Below are 20,986 nucleotides of genomic sequence, written 5' to 3' on the forward strand. Positions count from 1 at the left end.
ACATGAAGTAGGGAGGGAGGGAGAGGCCACATCGCCGGAGAAGTTTGTAAAATTGTACGAGCCCATGTACACCCCCAACCCTCAAAAAAAAAAAAAAAAAAAAAAAAAAAAGGTACCCAAATTCATATTCCTTGTTCTGGATCGCAGGAGCCCGAGCTGTCGAAGCACGACTCCACCTCAAAGGACTCGGGTAAGAATGATGGTAGCAGAAATATCTTAGGAAGAGCTGGAAAAAAAACAACGATGAAGAAACTACGCAGATTTTTTTTTTTTTCCCCCAGCATGATTTTAGCCAGAGTCCATAGAAAGGATTAGAGTGATCATGAGAATGGCTGTTATTGATATTAGGAGGGGTAATAGTTATGATGTCAGTAGGGAGTAAGATTGCATTATTTCCATGTGTTGGCTGCTTGGGAGATGGAACGGGAGGGAATCATGTCCAGCAGGTACTCCCGCTGGCGCTCCACAGCGGAGGTGGTCTTGTGGGCGGACAAGCTGGGGTTCACGTAGGCCATGGTCACACCTGTCAGGACACAAACGCAACGGGGGGGGGGGGTCAATGTCGTGGAGGTCGAGCTGGTTCACATTCATTCTCTGATGAAGTACAACATATTTAGCAACAAAAGAAAACACAATGCTTTCTTTCTGAAATCAAGAAGAAAGAAAAAGCGACCCTCGTCTGGCGCTCGTCTACCTGTGTTGCCGCCGGTCTGCTTCCTCCAGGCGGCCACGTTGCTCTGGTTACTGCTGCCGGCGCTGACCTTTGCCCCGTGCTGCAGCGGGCGCGCCGCCGCGTGCTTACCCGCCCGGCTGCCCAGCGCCGCGGCCGCCGCCATCGCGCTCTGCAGCTGAGAGGAGGAGGTGAACGAGTGGGCCAAACCACGGGCGCTCATCGACTGGATGTTGTGTGACAGGTGACTCTGTGCGGAGAGACAGCGCCGCGGGGAGGCGGGGCCGGGTGTTAATTAACATGCAAATGCTTTTATTTAAACTTTGTAAACCAGGCTTGGGTCATCACCAAACACAATCAAAAAAGGGCCACGCTGACCTGCTTGTGGGAGTGGTGGCCAGACACGGATCGGTGCTGCATAGCAGCCCGGACATGCTTGTACTGCTGGGACACCAGCACCTCACTCTTGGACAGTGATGGAGAGGAGGAGCTTTTAGAGAGGGAGGAAGATGAAGAGGAGGCCGCCTGCTGGAGGATACGCTGCTCGATCTCCTGCTCCTGTTGGAGTGCCTTCACAAAGGCCGCCTTCAGCCGATTGGTGTGCTCGGCCTTCAGGGCCTTCTTCTGATTGGACGACATGCATTGGTCACAGAGGATGGTCCCGGGCTTCTCCTTTCTCCAGCGGGAGGTAAAGTCTGTCTTGCACTGGGCGCAGGTGTATGGCTCTTTGGGAATGGCGCTGGCGATGGCAGCTGCCGGGCCCAGATTACCTACTAGGAAAACAGAACGCTACTTTAGACTAGATGTAAACATGTATAATATACCACATCTACTATCGTACATGGTAAGATCCACCTACCCCTGCCGTGCATCTCCAGAAGTTTTTGCACCACCTCCTCGAGCCCCAACAAGTAGATGAACTCATTATTGGCTGCTGAAGGCAGGAAGTTGAACTCCGGGGCAGGAGGCTTCGGGGGAGGGATCTCCAGCAGCGTCTTCTCCAGCTGCTTACGCAGCGCGAGCTTAGCAGCCGCCTGGCGGCTGGCCGGGGAGTCGTTGATGTTGGAGTTGGGCGACACCGAAGAGCCTTTGAGGCTGGTTGGAGAGGCCTGGACAACAGACGGGAAAACAGAAAACACTTCAGCAACGAGTCATGAGGCTTCACTTGAGGATCTGGGATTGGAGGAGATGAAAAGATCATTGACGCAATATTGGTTGAACCACGATAACGGTCCTCAAATGTCCACAATAACAGATCGATATTCAAGTATGCAACGGCCTTCGTGAATTTTGCGGTGCGTTCAGTCGCGCTCTCTTTTTCTCCGGCTTTCTCTTCACCGCATTGTTGTGGCTTTTCAAGGAAAAGGACAACATACTAGCAAACATCTTTTTTTGTGTTATTGTGGTTTGATAAATGTGAGTTATGGAGATGCTGAGATTGCTGCTAGACCGCCCCTTTAACACAGTTGTGGGTGGGAAGAGTTTACAGTATTTAAAGTTAAAATGTAGTTTTTTTTTTTAAAGGCTAAACACCAACAAGTATGGATTGAAGATTGTTTTAATACTTTATGACTTTTAGACTGAGACGAGGACGAAGCCCTGCATTCCTCTCTTTGTTTGTTTGTTTGTTTGCTTCCTCACCTGAGGGACGTTGACCATGAGATTACTGTTGGCCACATTAGCCACCCGGATGAGTCCCTGCTGAATGATCCTCTGGCCCTGGATCTGGACATTGGGCACAGAAGCCCTGGGGGCCAGCAGCAGTGGAGGGGGGCCTGAACCGCTGTGCTGATGCTGTTGCAGTCGTAGACTGGCTATCTGCTGGGGAGTCACCGCAATGGGCTGATGGGAGCGCACACACACACACGAGCAAAGAAGAAGACAAAGTGAGAGGTTAACAAAGAGCTCTTTATAGCTACACTTCATCAGACGAGGAACACTTTAAATGTGGGCGGGGTCAGAGCCCCCCTCCTCACACTAACCTGGGCCCCTCTGACCAGGGGTGGCATGACAATCTGGGAGTTGTGTTTGGACGGCATGTGTTGCCCACCCCGCACCAAAGGAGGAGGGATCACCGTGCCCGAGCTTCGACCCATCACCTGTAAAACCACAACGTGCGCCGCTTTTTAAACATCGAGCTGCAAATGTAGAAAGGCTCCAGAATACAAGTTGTGGCACGACAATCTATCAAAAGTGTAGCAACTACCTGGAGGGGACCTTTGCTTGATGTGATGCTACCTCTCACCAGAGGAGGAGGGGTGGCTACAGAGCCGGTCGACTAGATGTGAACGGGGCACAGCATTAGTGCATAAAGTCACATGTACTTGAAGAAATTAACATGCAGGAATGTTTACAAATCTACATCAACGACGTGCATTGGAAAACAATAAAGTCTTGCATTATGAATAGCAGTCACATGTTCATAAAACCCTCTGATGACATACAGAAGACCATCAAGACTCATGTTTTACCTTCTGTACAGATTCCTTCTGAATCTGGCTCTGTCGTAGCTTCTTGAGCAGCACCAGCTTGGCCTCTTGGAGTCTCAGTTCCTCCTGCAGCTGTTTGATGATGCGCTCCCTCTCCTCAGGAGAGCTCTTCTACAGACACCGTAACAGGAGAAAAAAGGAGGAGGCTAAGCAGACAGACATCTCCAATAAACACTGCGTTGTACGCAAAGTCTAAACGCCGTTTTCTTACCATAAGTTTATCCGTGTCAGTCTTCGAGAAGCAGTGGCCGTTCATGAGAGGACTGGATGGCTCATTGTCGGACAACACGATCACGTCATCCGGCGACGGTGGCTGCCGCTCGCTCTTAATGTCGCTGCGGGGGAGAAAAAAAACAAAAAAAACATTGACAACGCGTTTCATCATTCGAGATTTAATACCGCAATTACCACCATCTGCAACCAACTTGTAGTTTTGTTTCACATCCAGTAGGTGGCGGTATATAACAATGACTTCGTCAGCACTGTTATAGGGCAAATGTGTACCGGGACATACGAGACAAGAACCGGAGAGATCAATAATGGAGTAATGGCGGCACAGGGGAAGATCGCAGCCGGCCATTATTGTCTCCAGCGAAAAAAAAGGTAGAACAGACATCCCGCTCGCCTCCTTCCAAACAGACACTGCAGAGTCAGTCACCAGCAACGTGCAAACAAAATCAACTGCATTTTAGTTTTTCTTATTTACAGGAAAAGACTTAACGCCTTTGATAAAATGTTAAGTGGCTTTTCCCCGAGGACTGCGGAGAACAAAGGGCGACTAGTGGCGAGCTACGTGTGCATCGATCCGGGGAGGGGTGGGGGCGATCGGAAGTAAAAGGGTGGTTGTAGTTTTACAGTGTGTGTGTGTGTGTGGACCATGGAGGAGGAATGCATCTGCCACCGTCACAGCGGGGGGATCCTGTCGGGTCCTGTGGATGTAGGAAAATATAAACCCAGAGTGGTAAGAAGAACTTTTGGAGGACGGGGTACGGTTGGGAGTGAGATATATATATATATAGGACATGAGGTGAAGTTATGCATGCAAATATGCAGCCAGGTTATATAATTGTTCCGGCACTGTCGACGGGCGAGTCGTCAGGGCTTCGAGCGAAGGCCCAGTTTTACCACCCCTCCCCTACCTCCGCGGTGAGGCCTAGGGCCTAGCCGGCTCGGCGCAGCCTGGGCCTCAGCTCTGCCCTCCCTCCCAGCTGCCGACACTAAAGTCACAAGCTGAGCAGAGCGGAGGTCCGCTGGAGACACTGGAGAGGGTGACAGTGAGGGGGGAGGGGAATACATGGCCAGGAGCCAACCTATTGTGTACACTCTCACTCAGTCACTACTTCACACACACACACACACACCCCTCCCCCATCCTTGCTTACTTGTTCATCTTTTATACTCAAACTCACTGACTCAGTCCTTCACACTTTTGCACGCTCCAGTCTTCAGACACATTTCTCCGATCTCCTTTCCTTCCTCACAACCCCCCCCCCCCCACCCCCTCCCCTCGACAGAGAACGCACGCTCGGTTCAAGGTGGTCAACTATATGCCAATAACCATGTTGTTTGTACTTATATTGTGAGATAAGAGTTCCAGCAGACTGAGCAATCACAACACGCTGCATTTACTTTGCCCGTCCGCCAACACAACCTTGGTAATACTTACACTGCTACTTCCTGGAAAGTACATCCTTGATACGTTTTATCCTCCTTGAAAAGCCTAAAACGCTGCACGTGGTATGCAGCGAGTATCAGATCATTTACATTACACAGGAACAACGCGCGTCACGCGCTACCTGAACCGTACTGCACATGTAAAACACACACACACCTGTGGTTCAACACGCTTTTTCATGGTATGGGAACATCTCTAGTTTTATTCAAATCCTGACCAGCGGTTGTTTTCCTCCCGTTTACATTCCTTACATACGACAACGATGAACCGTGTCGGACACGAGCAGCATCAGAGAGGAACGAAGAGCGTCGCCATCTTTCACAAACAAAAGCGTAGTCTGTGACGGTTGCTACTACTCTTACAGAAGCATCACAACACACAGCAGCGTGGTTATGTAAAGTCCAGAACGCATGCATGCCTCCCCTGTCGTAGCTTCCCAGCGACCCGACTATAGGACTGCTGACAAAGTCATTATTAGGTGCAGTGGGACACTCAGTTTAAAATGCAACACAAGAGCCATTTTAAACTACGTGAGCCTCTTGGCTCAAATGAAACAGCTGGGCTGTAAATGTACACAAAGCATGCAAACTACCACAGAAGGGAAGGGAGTAATGCTTCTTCTTCTCGGTGACACTCTTTTTAACACATTTCCCCAGCGCGTGTGCAAGGTGGGCATGCATTGCAATGTTGTTGACGGGCCCTCGCAAACCGAGTCCTCTGTAAACTACAATAAGGCAATCACCTTTGGCAGCGAGCAAGCGTGCAAACACATGCCGAGGGTTAAACAGGGGTCAAAGGTGACACCTCAAACGGGGCCCATCACACTCCCAAGATGAATCACCTCTCTGTTCCACTTTAACCGCGGTCACATCTATCGGGCCTACCAAACACGTCACATGACATCAGGCATTTCTCTGTGTGGTCATGTGACACGCGTCCCCCCCCCCCCCCCTCCTTCCTCCAATTGCTCCTTCCAATGTGGAAACCATGGCAACGGCCAGTTGGAACCAGTTTGTGACACGTAGCCTTCATTTTGTGTGAAGCTTGAGGCAGAGTTCAGGTGCCGCTGTGGGAGAAAATGGAGCCCGGGCCTCAGGAGCCTCTTAACTTTTTCAAAATGGAGGCAGGCTGCCGACGACCACACGGCGACTTCCTGCACAGCTCCTGTCAGACCACTCGCTGGTGCAAAGTTAAGAGAAACCCCAAACTCCAGTAGACACATCCCTCTCAGCGCTACCGCCGCGCGGCTGTGCGTGCATGCAAAGCGTGAAAAAAGAAAAAAAACAAGGCCTGCGGTACATAAATAATCTTTAAGAAGTTTTCAAACAAACGAAAAAAAAAATGCAGAGACCGATTTTGGCCTCATTTGTCAGCGCGTGTGGAGTCCTGTTCACAACCCTTCCCTTCAACCCATGTGATGATCAAACATCAGTTTAGCATAAACAAACAAAAGAACAGCAGCAGACTATTTTGCATCTTATACCCTCACAGACAAACTATTTAGTAAGGAAATTATAGTGTATTCTGGCCAGCTGGAAATACTTACGAACGGTTTATTGTGATTATTGTGGGCCTCTGTGTAGCACGGAGGCCCAGTAAACAGGAATAGATGCCACTGTTTTAAGGTAAAGTGTTTCCAGCATTCCTTTCAGTGTTGTTCACAGATTATTTACTTTGACAGTAAAATGTAAAGTGAACAACAACTATTTTCCTTATGAGCAACAAGCTGATATTACGACAAGAGTTAAAAAAAATTAAAAATGGCTCCGCGGCTCAATCAAACACCCCACTCCCCCCCCGCGACGCCTTTTGCTCGTCTCACCTTTTGGATGTGCTCATGTCAACGGGCTCGTCTCCAGTCTGCACCTCCACCTTGATGGTGGCCTTCACCTCCCCGGTTTTCATGATGCTGGCCGCCATCTTGGCGGCGTGCTCACTCGTTAGCTTGACGGCCTCGGGTCCAGATCCCACCGGGGCCAGGGGAGCTTCGGCCGCGTCGCCTTTCTCCAGCTTCACCCGTTTGCTTTCCATGTCCTCCAGGGGGTCCGGGGACGCCGCATGGTCCTTCTCCAGAGCCCGCTTCTGGCTGCGCGTTAGACGCACTGCCTCCTCTGACATGGCTGCTCTCACCCTGGAGAGAGAGAGAGCGTGAGAGAGGATGGTTGGTTACAAAGACTGTGTAAACATATTTATAAAAAAGACAAACTAATAAACAGTGACAAGAAAAATATATATTGGGGGCTATGCATGGATTTAAATTAGACGGCTGGGTACCGGTTTGGACAGTAGATGTAAATAAATAAAAGTTTACTGCTACTGTAGGATAACACAGCATTATTCAAGTGGAGGTTCTACTGAGGGGGGAAGAAAAAAAAAAAAAAGTGCTACTTTCAACAGAGCAACTCTGGAAATGAACATGACTCATTTCTGCTGTTCACGTCTGTGTGGGTTTTCTTCGGGTTTTGAGAGTCCCCGAGTAGAACTGCCTCTCGCCTTTAGCTTTCAGTGATATGTAAACGCTGTGCTCTTGCAAAGTATGGGAGGGCAGTAAATGAGATGGTTTGAAAATCAAGTGTCCCATCTAGTTATACTTCATTCCCGTGTTTTGACAGCTGATTCAAGTGGAGTTAGCCAGGAAGGTTGAGCTTTTATTCCTAAATGTTTAATATAATCAATACACATGCAGTAGAGGATACACAGAAATCTGAGGAAAGATGGGGACCGCCGTCTGTCTGTACAGAAACCTCAACTTAATTTAATGTTTTGGACGCTACAGACTGAGGAAGCTAAAAGACATCTACAATATCACGCAGGTGAAGGTGCCATTTAATAGGTTTAATATGACGAGAGACTTCAAAACAAAACCCTCTCGATCGGTCCCACCTATTGTCTGTGAATACAAAGTGTCGTTCCCCTTTCGAGTACTTTTAAAATCACATTTTTATTCCACCCATTGTCATGACATTAAACCGGTTGTGTGATTATATGAGATATGAAGCAGAAGCAGTGCCACCGTTACAAGATGGAAAATAAAGTATTGTTTTCAGGTCATCTACATCAACATGCAGCGCCCCCCCAGATGCTGACCCAAATCTCACTCGGTACAGTAATAGTGAGGACGGAGCGAGACCCGCTTGGATTTCTGGGAAAACATATTACACAGCAGAAAAATAGCACTCTGCGACGGTCGGGGGAGAAAAAAAGAAAAAGCAAACCGATGTAGGACACACACTCATTACGGAAGAGGCAGACTCTTGAATAACCATTTCGTAATAGACGTTATAAAAAAAATATTTTGTGGATAAGCGCACGTCCATCACAAAAAAACATCCAACGTGGTGGCCGAACTGATAAGAGGCGAATATACACGTGCACCATATTGTGCATCTGATTTAGAGCGACTCAAGGTCTCCTTCTTCTTCTTCTTCGTCCCACGTGACATCATCACAGCTCCACATGACCGCATCCCAAGATTATTATGAGAAACGTAACGCGCTTGCCTGAAAACCGGTTCAGACCGGTCTCCGATTGAGAGACGGCACAGGTTTTTAACCCCTGGAGAGACGGAGTGGCAGAAGGGAGGGAGGGAGACTGGGAAGCCACAGCCACATCCCACGCAGGGAGGAGGAGGAGATGACGTCACCTTCGGACATTCCAAAACGCGTCTTCCAGACAACAGGGGTGTGGGTGTGTGTGTGTGTGTGTGTGTGTGTGTGTGTTTGCGACATGACTAACTTCTGTTGCAATCAAGCGTCAACATGGCGGAAGAATCTGGTCGCCCACCTTTCATGATCTTCTTAAAAAACAAAACAATATCTCAAGATGTTTTTTTTCTGCCATCTTTTAAAAAAGGCATAAAAAAAGATTTTTAAAAGCGAAAGAAAAACGGTCAACAACTTGCTGTCTACATACTATGACACATCTCTCTCTTCGACACATGTTGGAGCTTCTTACCCGAACCAAAACATCCAAAATAAAGAAACTACACGGTGAAAAACATTCAGGTCTGTGTTTGTACACAGAGCCTAAAAGGCTCTCTCCTCTGGTACACAACAAGGACAGATGTGCCCTGCTAAACCATCCCTGGACACAAAGGCCATCTATCTGCCAGAGATGACAGTGGGTGGTTATGTCTGCATACCCGTATCTCTCTCTCTTTCTTTCTCTCCCTCTCTCTACGATGTGCCAGACTGGATCCCTTCAGGACGACGTGGGAGATGGACTCGTTACCAGGAGATGGACTCGTTACCAGGACGGCTGTGGTTGCTAGTTTCAGGTCCAGAGACACGTGGCTTCCTTTGTCGTCGTCGTCGTCGTCCCCCCCCCCTCCCCCACCCCGAGGAGACGGATGGAATCGTGCCTCTTAATAGTTTGCTGCTAAGCAACAAGGGCAACAAAGACAAATTAAAATTGTTGTCCGTGTATATGTTTGCGATGTGCCCGCTCGAGACCGAACCCAGGGGGGTGCGTGTGCTAGCTCTCGTTGTTGCGTCACACTTCATCTCACCGGAGACCATTTTTCTATTGAGCACCTTGATTTCTAGAAAAGAGCCCTGAAGCCCCGTTGTGCGATCGGAGGTCCTTCACACCCTCCAGGTTATCGGAGAGGGCGAATTCATTTAAATTTATGGCCCCATGCCATATCTTTTTTTTTAATTTATTTAGTTTTTCCTCTTTTTTAAGATTATGCAGCTGAAGTTATACTTCAAGCTCACATAAACCATTTTTTATTGAATTAGTACATAATGAGCCAGGCAATCTGCAGAAAAGATCCATAATCAGTGCGAGTAGCATTTCTGCTCGTTACCAATGCTAAATGAAACTGGCACTACAATAATTACAAACAAGCCCGACTTGTCCATCAGGAAGTCCACCGGGAGCCACTGCTGCGCCCCCCCCCAAAGAAATGCAGAGTAGCAGTGTTGCCAATTAATGTCAACAATTGTTGATCAGAGGTCGACTCCGGAATCCATTTCATACCATCGAGCCGGCCAGCCTCGTCACATTACAGCTCTTTGATTTACACGATACACATGGCCAGACTCAGATTACAGGGATATTAAAAGATAATAATAATAATTTTGAATTAAGGTTAATAAATGATCTTCTCACGAAACGAGAACACGTGATCACTTCCCTGTTGATTTTGTACACGCCTCGATCGTGTTTTGCATGGCGCGCTTCCAGTTTTTTCGGGGAGGAAACTCAAAGCACCTCGAGATCAACGTAGCTCAACCCAAAAAAAAAAGCATTTGCATAGCGTTGGAGCGACGCATGCACACAAAACCTTCTCCACGCAGGGCTAAACAACAACTTTTTTTTTTTTTAAAAGTGATTGCCAGGCCGGAAACCGGGCACCGAATAAAACTGTCGTGAAGGAAAGATGCATCACTTTGACACGCGGATGCATCACCACATTACAACGGCAACGGGATAAAATGGCGAGAGGACGAGAAAGAGAGGAGGAGGAGGAGGAGGAGGAGGCCAGTAATTTGTGATCCGTGTCTGTTCCTCTCAGGAGACCATGGAGGAGGAGTACATGCATGTCCCTCTCGCATTCTTCAGAATAATAAGGCCTAAGGGCAGCGCAGATCTGACATCAAAACAAAAAAGACGGAGGAGTTCGTACTGCCCATTCAAATTAATTTAAGAAAAAAAAACAATACGAATGGGAAAAAGGTTTCATTTCCGACAGCCAATTGCCGGCTCAAAAATCAATGCACTTAAATTGCAATTTCTCCGCATGCAAACATTAGCCTTCTTAAAAATTAAAAAGGTGTATGCCGATAAACCCCCCCCCCCCCCCCCCCCCCCCCCCCCCCCCCCCCCCCCCCCCCCCCCCCCCCCCCTCCACCACCAACGCAGTGCAGCAGGATGAGATGCACTTGCCTGAAAAGCAAAAATCGAAAATCTTGTGACCTCGACTGACACGACAGGTTTTCTTCTATTGTGTCCAGTAGTTCATGGAGAGCAGATCAATGGCAGAGCGTCGTCATCCCCCCCCCCTCCCTCGAGGTAACATGCTCGGCTTCTCATCTCCTAACACTGTAATGATCTCCCCACTGGGACTAAACTCAGCCAGCAAACACATTAACAGCCATTTTAAAAATACTGAGGCGTTCCAACTGTGTCCTCAGGGTTCAATGAGGGGAAACAACAATTATATTGTCCAATAAAAGCAACGCAGGTATGGATTATTATTGGCCAATAAACATTTTTTTAAAACAGCAGTGCGACGACGACTCGTTCCTTGGGAACCTGGCCCTGGCGATATTGAATTAGCTTAAATTGGCAATCTTCTCACGAGCATATATGACGAGGCGATGATTATTTTAAATTCAGAGTGATTATTTACTACTCATCGCCATTAAAAAAAAAGGTCACTTCTAGTGAGTTTTGTACAAAATCATTTTAGGCTATCGGGATATCGGCTGATTAGAAGAAACATAAAATCTGACTACCTATGCTAATCTGTGCTCACCAAACTAGGAGTGGGGGCAGGGACCCAGCTGAGGTGGTGCCACAGTTGGGGGAGGGAGAAGGGTGCAGAGCGCATGTGGTTAGCTGAGCCATAATCAAACTGTACCCAAGTGAAAAATACTCTTCCTTGTCTTCTCTCTCTCCCTCACTCCTTCCCTATACCCCTCCCTGCCTCACACACTCCCCTCCTCCTCCTCCTCCTCAGTTGTTCTGTTGTAGGCTCGGCCAGCCCAGTGTGTGTGTGTGTGTGTGTGTGCTCCTACTGGTTGTGTCCCGAACGCCAAGGGTTAAGCCCCTGCCATTTTAACGCCACCGACAGATCAGACCATTAGGGTGTTACCTAACAAAATGGAAGCCTTTAACCCTGAATCTGCCAGGCTGCCTCTGTGTGTGCGTGTGTGTGTGCGCATATGAGTGAGCGAGAGAGAGCCCTGGCTCCACAGAGTGTGTGTGTGTGTGTGTGTGTGTGTGCGCGCATGTCTCCACCTGGATTCTCCTGCAGCAACGTGACAACAGAAGTGAGTCCAGGAAGTGCGAACCAGGCTGTTGTCGGCAAACACTGAAGAATGTATGACCACACGGCCACATGAACACGTATATATGGCTGTGGTTGTTTTTAGAACCCACCGATGTTCTCGTTAAGGTTCCCTCAACAACACGGAGAACCGACTCGAAGGCGGACTTCACGGCTCACCGTTCAGTACGTCACTTGATCTGTAATGCAAATAAAGGCAGATTATAATTAAACTAACTGGGCTAACTGACGAGCATGCCTCAGCGCTGCGACAGCTGATGAGCAGTTTATAGCCAACAACTGGTGCGCTGGCAAAAACGTTGCCGTTAACTGGCGCTCTAGAATATTTTCGGTTCAGCTCGTGCGAGTAGTTGACATAAACAGCTGTTTGGGTCACGTGGCACAACCCGAAAGGACGCCGCATATAACACAACGGTTCGGTATGCGGCATTAGAACTAACGCACAAGTATTAAAAAAAAAAAGGACACATCACTCCCACATCTCTTTTAGGATTTCGGCACGCACGCACAGACCATGTGCGATGCATATAAGCCTTCGGTGGCATTCAGTCATTGAACAGAACGTAATTTACTGACCATCTAATGACAAAGAATATCTAGATTGTGACGCTTTTAAGCACCCTAAAATCTCAAGTCAAACCCGTCCTCCTGTAGTTTTCAGCCTAAAACCAAATCGACACATTTCAAACCGCAGATATAATAAAAAAGGAAGAGCAAAATGTTTTGTTTTTTTTTAAAACCCTAGACAGGGATAATCCCCAATTTCAGACAAATTGCTTCCAAATGGTTACTCCATAATCCTATAAAACCAGAAGCCCATACCCACATGCAGACTGGAGGGCCAGGACACAAGCAGACTGCTATCAGATTACATTTAGCAGAAATGGATGGTAGCAGGAAGTGACCAGAGCAGGAAGAGAGGGGTAAAAAAAAAAAGAGATTAAAGGGAGCAAAGAAACAGTGTGAACTAGGAGCCGAGCACGTCAGCATTGAGAGGGGCAGAACACAACTGGATAATGTGGGTCGCTTTGCACATACTTTTGTTAATTTAGCAACTTTCCGGAGATCCTCTTCAATAATGGTCAGAGTGCAAAGAAGAAAAATATTCTGTGTAAAACAGACATCCATTAAACTTCAGATGAGAAATTCATTAAAAACAGATTTCAGATGCACAAAACAAGTAGTAATTGCAAATTAACAAGCTGCAAGGCAGGTCGATTTTTGACGTTATTGGGCAATAAGCTTACAGTATATTTGTTATTAAAATGGTATGCCAGGGTAGGCATTTTTTTCTGGAAAAAGGCCCCCCCAAAAATACAAGTTGAAAATGTGAAAATACAGCTCTCACCCCCCTCTCTGTCCAAAGCCCCTCCCACAAGACAAGCACACGTTTCACCATCCTTCATACGGTAACCATCGACTCATGTAAAATCGTCTGGATCATGACCGTGACCCCCGTTGACCTTACAGAGAGGCGATTCTATGAAGAACTACGCCCCCGTTGTCTTTGCTTGTAGGCCTTTAAAAGCCCTTTGAGACGACGGCCTGGGATTTAAGGCTCTCGTGAGCTACAATATCGGTGGAGCAGCGTCGAGCTCACACAGATGGCTTAGCTATTAGAGAGATGGGGAGAAAATGTGCGTATATTCAGTCAGCAGACAAGTATTATTTTTCATGATAATCAAACGCCAAACTGACTGGCGATCGCTTTACAAATTAAAGCATGCATATTTAAGCCTGAGGTTGCACCTGTTAAAAACTATGAGCCACGTCTATTGGAGGATACATTAAACAATAACACCATGAAGTAAGGATTAAAATCGAATAATTGGCCAAACGCAAAATCAGGATTAGGTGTGGCTGTTGTGCTTGTTACCACATGCAACAGTGATGTCATGAGCAAATCAAACACCATTTCCTCCACATTAAACTTCACTTAAAAATAAAATCGAGAGCCACATGAACGACGCTTCACATCAGAGTAAATTAGATCCGCCGCACATTTAGAAAGACAATAAGTCACTTTTAAAAGCTGGAGTACTGCCGGTCATTTCCTTTTCTTTTTTTTCTTTTTTAAACAGTGAAGAAGCAAATGCCAGGACTTGAGTTTCCACAATTTAAACACAATTCTGATTGGCGTGTTAACTGCTGAATTAAATCAGAGAATACAGGGACAAATTGTTTTTTTATTGTAACCTCCCAAGTTACCATAAAAACAAAAGTTGCTGACAAACATGGTAGCATTTAAAAAAAAAAAAAAGACACTTTCTTAAAACAGTCCAGCTTAGCGTTAACACCACATAAAATGCATCATTTACAGAGAACTAGGAGGACTAAGCAGCGTTTTTATCAGAGTACTCTCTGTTCTTTATCAATGAAGAAACTACAAACTTTTTACAGGAGCCTCAAAACCATCACCTATCTGACCTACTTTAGATACAAAAAATAAACAGTAATTGACACGTGCCATCATACCCGGGAATTCTGAGAAGACTCCCGATAAAAAAACACAACTTGTAACCCAAGTCATAGTTCTCCACATGTTATGGGCCCCCGATGATGAACTCGTCCAACCGATTTTGGGGCAGTGGGAATGACAGTGTGCTTCAGGAATGATAATCAGGCCATTTGTTTTCCTATGTAGAGAGTGACGTGGCAGAAGACAATCAATGCAGTGTGTCGAACACTTCACAGCGCCATTTTTAATACTGTCTCACGAGACACTATAAAACTTCACCCGATTCTTCACCCCGGCCACATCTAAAAATCGCCAACATTAGACCATTTTACAGCTGACGTCATCAAAAAAAACAAGTGCGTGCATGTTGGCATCGAAACAAGCGCTTGGCCCCAGCCACAAGCTTTAAATATTGAAATCAAAACTTTTTTTTTTTTTTTTAAATGTTTTGTTCAACGAGTTACTGTGTCAAACAATTTGTTTACGACACATTCCCAATCCTTTGGTGGTTAAGGCCCTCGCTTAGCTTCAGAGGGCGCTCCGACGCACGTTGGAGGTACGCCGTCATCATTGCTTGCAAACTGTAAAAGAGTCGATAGAGTTGCGATTTGGCAAAACACGCCCCGCACGCTCTCAACCCAAGAAACGGATTGCTTTGCTAATCATAAACTGGGCAAGTCGGTGTAGTCGACCCTTGTTTTGATGACATCTAGGTCAGACATGACCGTGCACTGAGGCATGGAGGTTTGCCCCTTCTTGGACACGCGCCCCGATGCTGCGTGCATCCAAGTTGCCCATCTGCTTGTTTACTGAGAGTTGCCATGTCAGCACTGGCAACACAGTGGAAGCAATTGTTACAGGCAGATTAACAAAAATAATAACACTTTAGAAATGTATACTCGTTAACCTGCAAATAAAGTGTGGATTGTCACACTAATATACTAGTGGAACCAAAACTTTAAAGAGATGTATAGCTAGAGAAGTGGAAGTCAGGCAGAGGCACGTAGGTGGCTGATTAGCCGGCATCCAGCACTTGGGTGTAGCCTGTGTGTTGAATTAATTATATTTTTCAGGAAATGTTGCGGCGCCATACAGCTTCGCACTGAGGAGAATACAAAACAGAGGTGGAGGATTTCATTTCATTCAAGACTACAGCTCTTTTAAGCATTTAAGTGTGTTTATACCAATCTCAAGTAGGTATGGGAATACATTTTTAACTAGCTACATACCGGCCTGGTGTCATTTGTACCTGCTTTTTTTTCCTCATGTCTTTTCTACTACAATAACCAATGTGAAATAAAAACTGAGAAATTAGCGCTCACTCTTCTTCACCCTTCAAGTAAGAAAAGCTGAATTTCTCTACTTCCTCTAATCTTCCCCTACAACTTGTACGTATGCAGGGCAATCTCTTAACAAATACCACTTCTTACCATTTATTCAAGGGCCAATTCATTTTAAGCCACATGTCCCAACTGGTCAACAGGTGGCTATTCATAGAAAGAACACCCAAGTCTTCCACAATGATGCGTGTCCAGTCGGAACCAGGGGGCGGTAATTAATTGGGCATTGGCCACACAAATAGCAGAGCTACTGTGCGGGTGAAAAGTATCAAGTAGGGACGTACTAGGGAGGCTAGAACGTTGATATGGTTAGCATCATTAAAAAGAAAGTCCGATGCATCACGCGTCTCAGACAGGTAGATCACACTGTAAACACCCATGCTTCTGTCAATATGAAGTCCAACAGGATAAACAAGAAACCGTTCAGTCAGCCAACCCTTGTAAAATCACTCTCCTCCAGCTCTAGGAATCGCCCAAGGCTTTTGGGTGGGACCCTGTGGTCGACGAAACTACTCCTGTCCTCTGGCATTTGAGGCTTCAAACAAGGAAACTGTCGCAACAGGTAGTTCTCAAAAAGACAGGAAGAGCGTTCAGATCTCAAAATAACTATATAGATCTGCCGAGTTGGAACACATTGAACTTTTTAAAACAAAAGAATTTTTAAAAAAAATATATAAATAAATAAAAGGTACTTTACGCGTACTTTTATTCCATCCTGTGCTTTCTGCTTTCAGAACACAGGGCTACCGTCAGACCCAGCATCGAAAAGAAGTCGGCAGTCAATGAGACTACCGTGAACCTTCTGAACGCCACGGCATCTCTGTAACCGTCTGTTGTTGTTGTTGTCGTCCCACAATAGTCCAAGCTGACTGCCTCTCTCTCTCTCTCTCTCTTTCTTTATTTTCTGCACTGTGTCCTCTCTTTTCACCCAGGCTTTTCCTGTGCTGGACCATTGGCTATCCTGGGACCTCTCTCCCCCTCTCCTGGCTGTCGTCACCTCATTCCAGATGTTTTGGATCTGGATCTTTATCCTCCAGGGGATTCAGCATCCTCTCTAGTCTCTCTCTCTAGTCTCTCTATACTTCTAAACGCTTGTGTCCTTTCTCCTATTTGTGTGAATCGTGTGCTTGCGCTTTGCATGTCCGACCCTTTCAAACCTTTAGGAAAAGTGAGTAATTCATAACGGTGTTAGGAACTTAGTTCAGTGTATCATTCTGCATGTAACACAACAGTCCCAAAATGTAAGCAAAAAAAAGGGGTCACGTGCGCATCTTTTTGGATTAATGAGTAATTACCACCGTTTCAATAAACCTAAGAATCCTACAGTGAGTATTTTCCTGAGGACATCACAACAGCTTAATTCAGGTCTTATATTCTTAAGTACAACAATAGTCCCTCGACTCATTCGCAATAGCTGTTCGATTTTGGAGAGCCCTTGTGTTTGACCCAGCATTTCCTGTTAACATTTTCACAATGACTGGGCTCACACTTGACCAGGCCCCCAACTGCTGTGTTAAAAAATGTGTGGTGCGTGTGTGTGTGTGTGTGCGGGGGGGGGGGGGGGGGGGGGGGGGGGGGGGGGGGGGGGGGGGGGGGGCGCACACCATCATTCACTGTCATGGTTGTGCAAAACAGATGTTGTTGTTTTTACATCTCTCACATTTATAAATTGTATTTAAACAGATGACAACAAAACACAACGGTGTGAATAAATCTTGATTTGTTTTCTCCTTTTAGATGTATTGAGATATATAGTAACATTACTATAAATTGGTGCAAAAACATAACATTCTTCACATTCATAACCACTGCTCAACATAAGAAAAGAGCCGCACGTGTTGGAACTCAGCAGCACTGACAAACTCTTTCCAGAAGGAAGTATCTACAATATATATATATATATATATATATATATATATATATATATATATTCATAACAATGGCAACAATGAGCAAGGTGCCTTTGAGTCTGTGGGACACAAGCAAAAAGTCTTGATACAGCAGAATAAAGAGTGGATCTTAAGTCAGAAATGTCTGGTCACATCACTCGCAGTTGGGTTTTTCATAAGAGGCACATCCTCCTCAGGCTAATCCGTGGCCCATCATAAAATGCACAGCGACACGTGTCCCCCATCACTAGCCAAGGGTGCCAACTGTCTACTTGCTCTTAAAAAAGCTGATTTTATTTTTGTGTGTGTGTATATATATATATATATATATATATACACACACACACACACACACTGCTGTATGTCATCCTAAACACACCTCAAAAGACAGGTGAAGATAAAGAACTGACTTGAACCGACCACTCAACCACAACATGACCCATGGGTTGTAGCTAGATTGCTATAGATGCTGTGACTGCCTAAAAGAAAAAGAAACTAAAATGATGAGCACCAGCAGTCACGACAAGATTTAATAACTCGTATATCTCACAATTACCATGAAACTATGATATCACACGAATCCCTTTAAATCCTCGACTCCAACCGGAAATGAAGGTACTGTTGGTATAGAAGCATGCCCTTAGACTTGGAGCACAAGACACCTCATTACAAAACACAAAGTGGCGGATTTGATCTAATTTACACAAACATTTGTATTCTGGTGCGAGCGGAAAGCAGGCGTTTGGTTGTGTATAGTCTGGCGTGGGTGATCGATACAACCCCGCCGTGGACGGACAGACAGACACACACACACACACCCTGACGGAGAGGCACCACCGTCCACCATTACGCCTCCATAAAAAGGGCTTTTCACGGTTGAGCTAATCTGACAAAGTTGTGAGATCAATGGCTCATGGGGCACATAATCACAGCCATCTACGGCTCAGACCGGTCGGCTTAGCAACAGCCGGCTATGATACTGGCTACAACCTCCATTAACTTCCATGACTCCCAACTTTGCCGCCCGCAAAAAAATAATAATAGCCCTTTTATTTCTCAATTAATCCATCAACAACAACAAGCTATCTCATGCTAACGTTAACTTGGCTCGCCAACAACAACCTGTCCGTCTGTCCGTCTACAAGAAAACGAGTGGCTAACTAACGAGAGCTAACAGCCCATTGTGGTGATAAACGGTCACGGAGATCACGGGAGCGTACTGTCTTTTAGTTTGTGTATTGTGATGTTTTATCTACGATGGAACTGCGCGTCCCAAATAGCGATACACCACAAGACAATGAAACCGACCCCATCTCACCGAGCCGCTAGCTTAAAGGGTAAAACGGCTAGCCAGCTAAGCTACGCTACGCTAGCACGCTAGCTCCCTGGACATTCGCGTGCCCGGACAGACAGCCGCTTGAATTTATTCACAAATAAGCAAGCGTGGATTTACAAACAGAACCACGAATGTTTGGTCTCAGAGTTTGTGCAGCTGCATTGTGGGTAAATGTAAATAACAAACTTATTTTAGCAGCTGCATTATGGGGTGAATATAAATAACAAAACTTACATTATATCGTACTAGTGGTGCATCCCGATATAAGTTTTACCGGGAGGAGGGGGGGGGGTTGTTTTAAATATTCCTCGACTTTTGCGGGCGGTTGGTTTCTCGGCAGTTGGCTCGGTGGGTGTGTGTGCGTGTAGCCCGAGCGACACACAAAACTGTTACCTTGCGCGTGAGCTAAAGCTACGCTAGCTTAGCTTAACTTGGCGCTAGCCGTGCTAACGCCGATAGGGGGAAAAAAACTTCACGTCGCCGTAATCATTTTAATTGGAAATTTAAATATTGGATTAGTTAATGCGATAATGGAATTCGTGATACTTACGAAGTCTAGGAGGAGCTTGACCGAGTTTCCCCCCCCCACACTTGCGATTTTTCAGATGTTTTGATGTTAGTGTTGCGCTGGCTTCGGCGTAAAAAAAAATCCCGGGGATCCCCTCTCTTCTGTCCGCTGCCACTCCGGTTGATAGTGTAATGAGCCACCACAGGCGGCGTCATGCTGCGTTCATACACACCTCGGAAATGTTAAGTTCCCGGAGACGGAAGGAAAACGCTGCGTTTGGAAGTAGACCGGGGGGGGGTAGTTTAAAAAAATTAATAATAAAAAAAAAAAACGGGGACAGGGCAACTAGTAATTTAAAGAGAAGCCCGTATATGCAAATACACACCACTGTTTTACTATATGATTAGAAGCTGTTGTTGTAGACGACGCGTTGCTCATTACCTACTTTCTCTGACAATGATGTGACAGAGAGTGTGCTGCTAGGCCTACTCCAAGAATACTAATTAATAATTCAAATAATTAACCTTATTTCCTATAGAATGGACACACTTCTTACAGTCTTTACTACGATACTGCAATATGGAAACATAGGCCAACATTAAAAAAATGTAAAAGTCATACCCTTTTATCATTGTAGATGTTTCACTTTCTATAACTGATCACATAGTCAGTCACATGTCAGTTCCTGCATTTGGGTGCTCTACAAGGTATTCTTATGTGCACGTGCATATGTACATATAGACAATCTTTACGCCGCTACTGTTTCATACCACTGAATCCCAGTTAACTCAAAACAGTACTGCAATTCTTAAAAAACGCATCAAATTGGTCACCTTTAATTTTTGTCACACAACATATATCATAGCATGTGAGGGTTTCCTCAACAAAGTCACCGCGATTCATAAACCTTTGGTGCTATTATGGTGAACTTAAATATATAAGTCTATGGGGGTTTCAGTGACAACACAACAGGAGTTCTGCTCAATGTATCGCACTTAATATAAAATATAACCTGCATCATTTCAATGTACTTATGAAACAGGATTGTGTGGTTTGACTTTGTTCACGTTTGACGATGACATTGTTCTGCATTAGACATAAGATGGCAGTTGGTGCAGGACTACTGGTTGCAAAGTAGACATTTCCGTGGATCTGTCTCCATGCCAACCAATCAGGATCGTCCTGCGGCCTCAGGAGAACCCTGGAGCAGATTCAGGATCAATCGATACTATAAACTACTTTTGCAATTAAGAGTCCAGCGCCAAACTGGACTGAGAGCCTCTGAGGCGCGTGGTTGTCCTCTGGGTGGGTGTACCTGGTCAGTTTGCCCCTGAAGTACACGCAGAGACACAAGCGCACCATGTGACACATCTAGACTACATCATGAGCTCACCATGCAGGGACACTGCTTGCTTGTGATCTGGTTATCATCGCTTGCTGAGAGCCCCCCTATAATTTCTGGCTGATTGCAGATCTGCTCAGACTGCCTTGCTGATAATATTAATAATAATGATCACCTCTGAATCGCCGCGCACCACCTGCCTTGTAGAGAGCTTTGAGCCAAAGGCCTCCTTTGAGCAGATTCATTCTGATTGAACAGGTGCAA

At 46.0% G+C, this 20,986-nt stretch overlaps 1 protein-coding gene across 4 annotated transcripts in view; it reads right to left on the minus strand.

The window, feature by feature from the left end:
• gatad2ab (GATA zinc finger domain containing 2Ab) overlaps positions 1–19,604 on the minus strand; it is a 20,363-nt gene extending 759 nt beyond the window's left edge. Inside the window, exons 1-12 of one of the 4 annotated variants that reach the window (XM_034530336.1) lie at positions 19,423–19,604; positions 11,942–12,028; positions 6,657–6,965; positions 3,371–3,494; positions 3,142–3,270; positions 2,877–2,948; positions 2,653–2,769; positions 2,312–2,512; positions 1,530–1,779; positions 1,049–1,443; positions 695–920; positions 1–523 (exon numbers count right to left, since the gene is read on the minus strand). The exon at positions 1–523 is cut by the window's left edge and continues 759 nt beyond it. In XM_034530336.1, the coding sequence (XP_034386227.1) occupies positions 390–523; positions 695–920; positions 1,049–1,443; positions 1,530–1,779; positions 2,312–2,512; positions 2,653–2,769; positions 2,877–2,948; positions 3,142–3,270; positions 3,371–3,494; positions 6,657–6,952 (1,944 nt within the window). In that variant the 5' untranslated portion in view covers positions 6,953–6,965; positions 11,942–12,028; positions 19,423–19,604 and the 3' untranslated portion in view covers positions 1–389. Of the gene's footprint in view, positions 524–694; positions 921–1,048; positions 1,444–1,529; positions 1,780–2,311; positions 2,513–2,652; positions 2,770–2,876; positions 2,949–3,141; positions 3,271–3,370; positions 3,495–6,656; positions 6,966–11,941; positions 12,029–19,106; positions 19,285–19,422 lie in introns of those variants that run through there. The other 3 variants (XM_034530335.1, XM_034530334.1, XM_034530332.1) reach the window with 3 other exon arrangements.
• Positions 19,605–20,986: the final 1,382 nt, after the last annotated feature.

This window comes from Cyclopterus lumpus, chromosome 4 (genome assembly GCF_009769545.1).
Source record: "Cyclopterus lumpus isolate fCycLum1 chromosome 4, fCycLum1.pri, whole genome shotgun sequence".
In the NCBI taxonomy this organism is placed as follows: domain Eukaryota; kingdom Metazoa; phylum Chordata; class Actinopteri; order Perciformes; family Cyclopteridae; genus Cyclopterus; species Cyclopterus lumpus.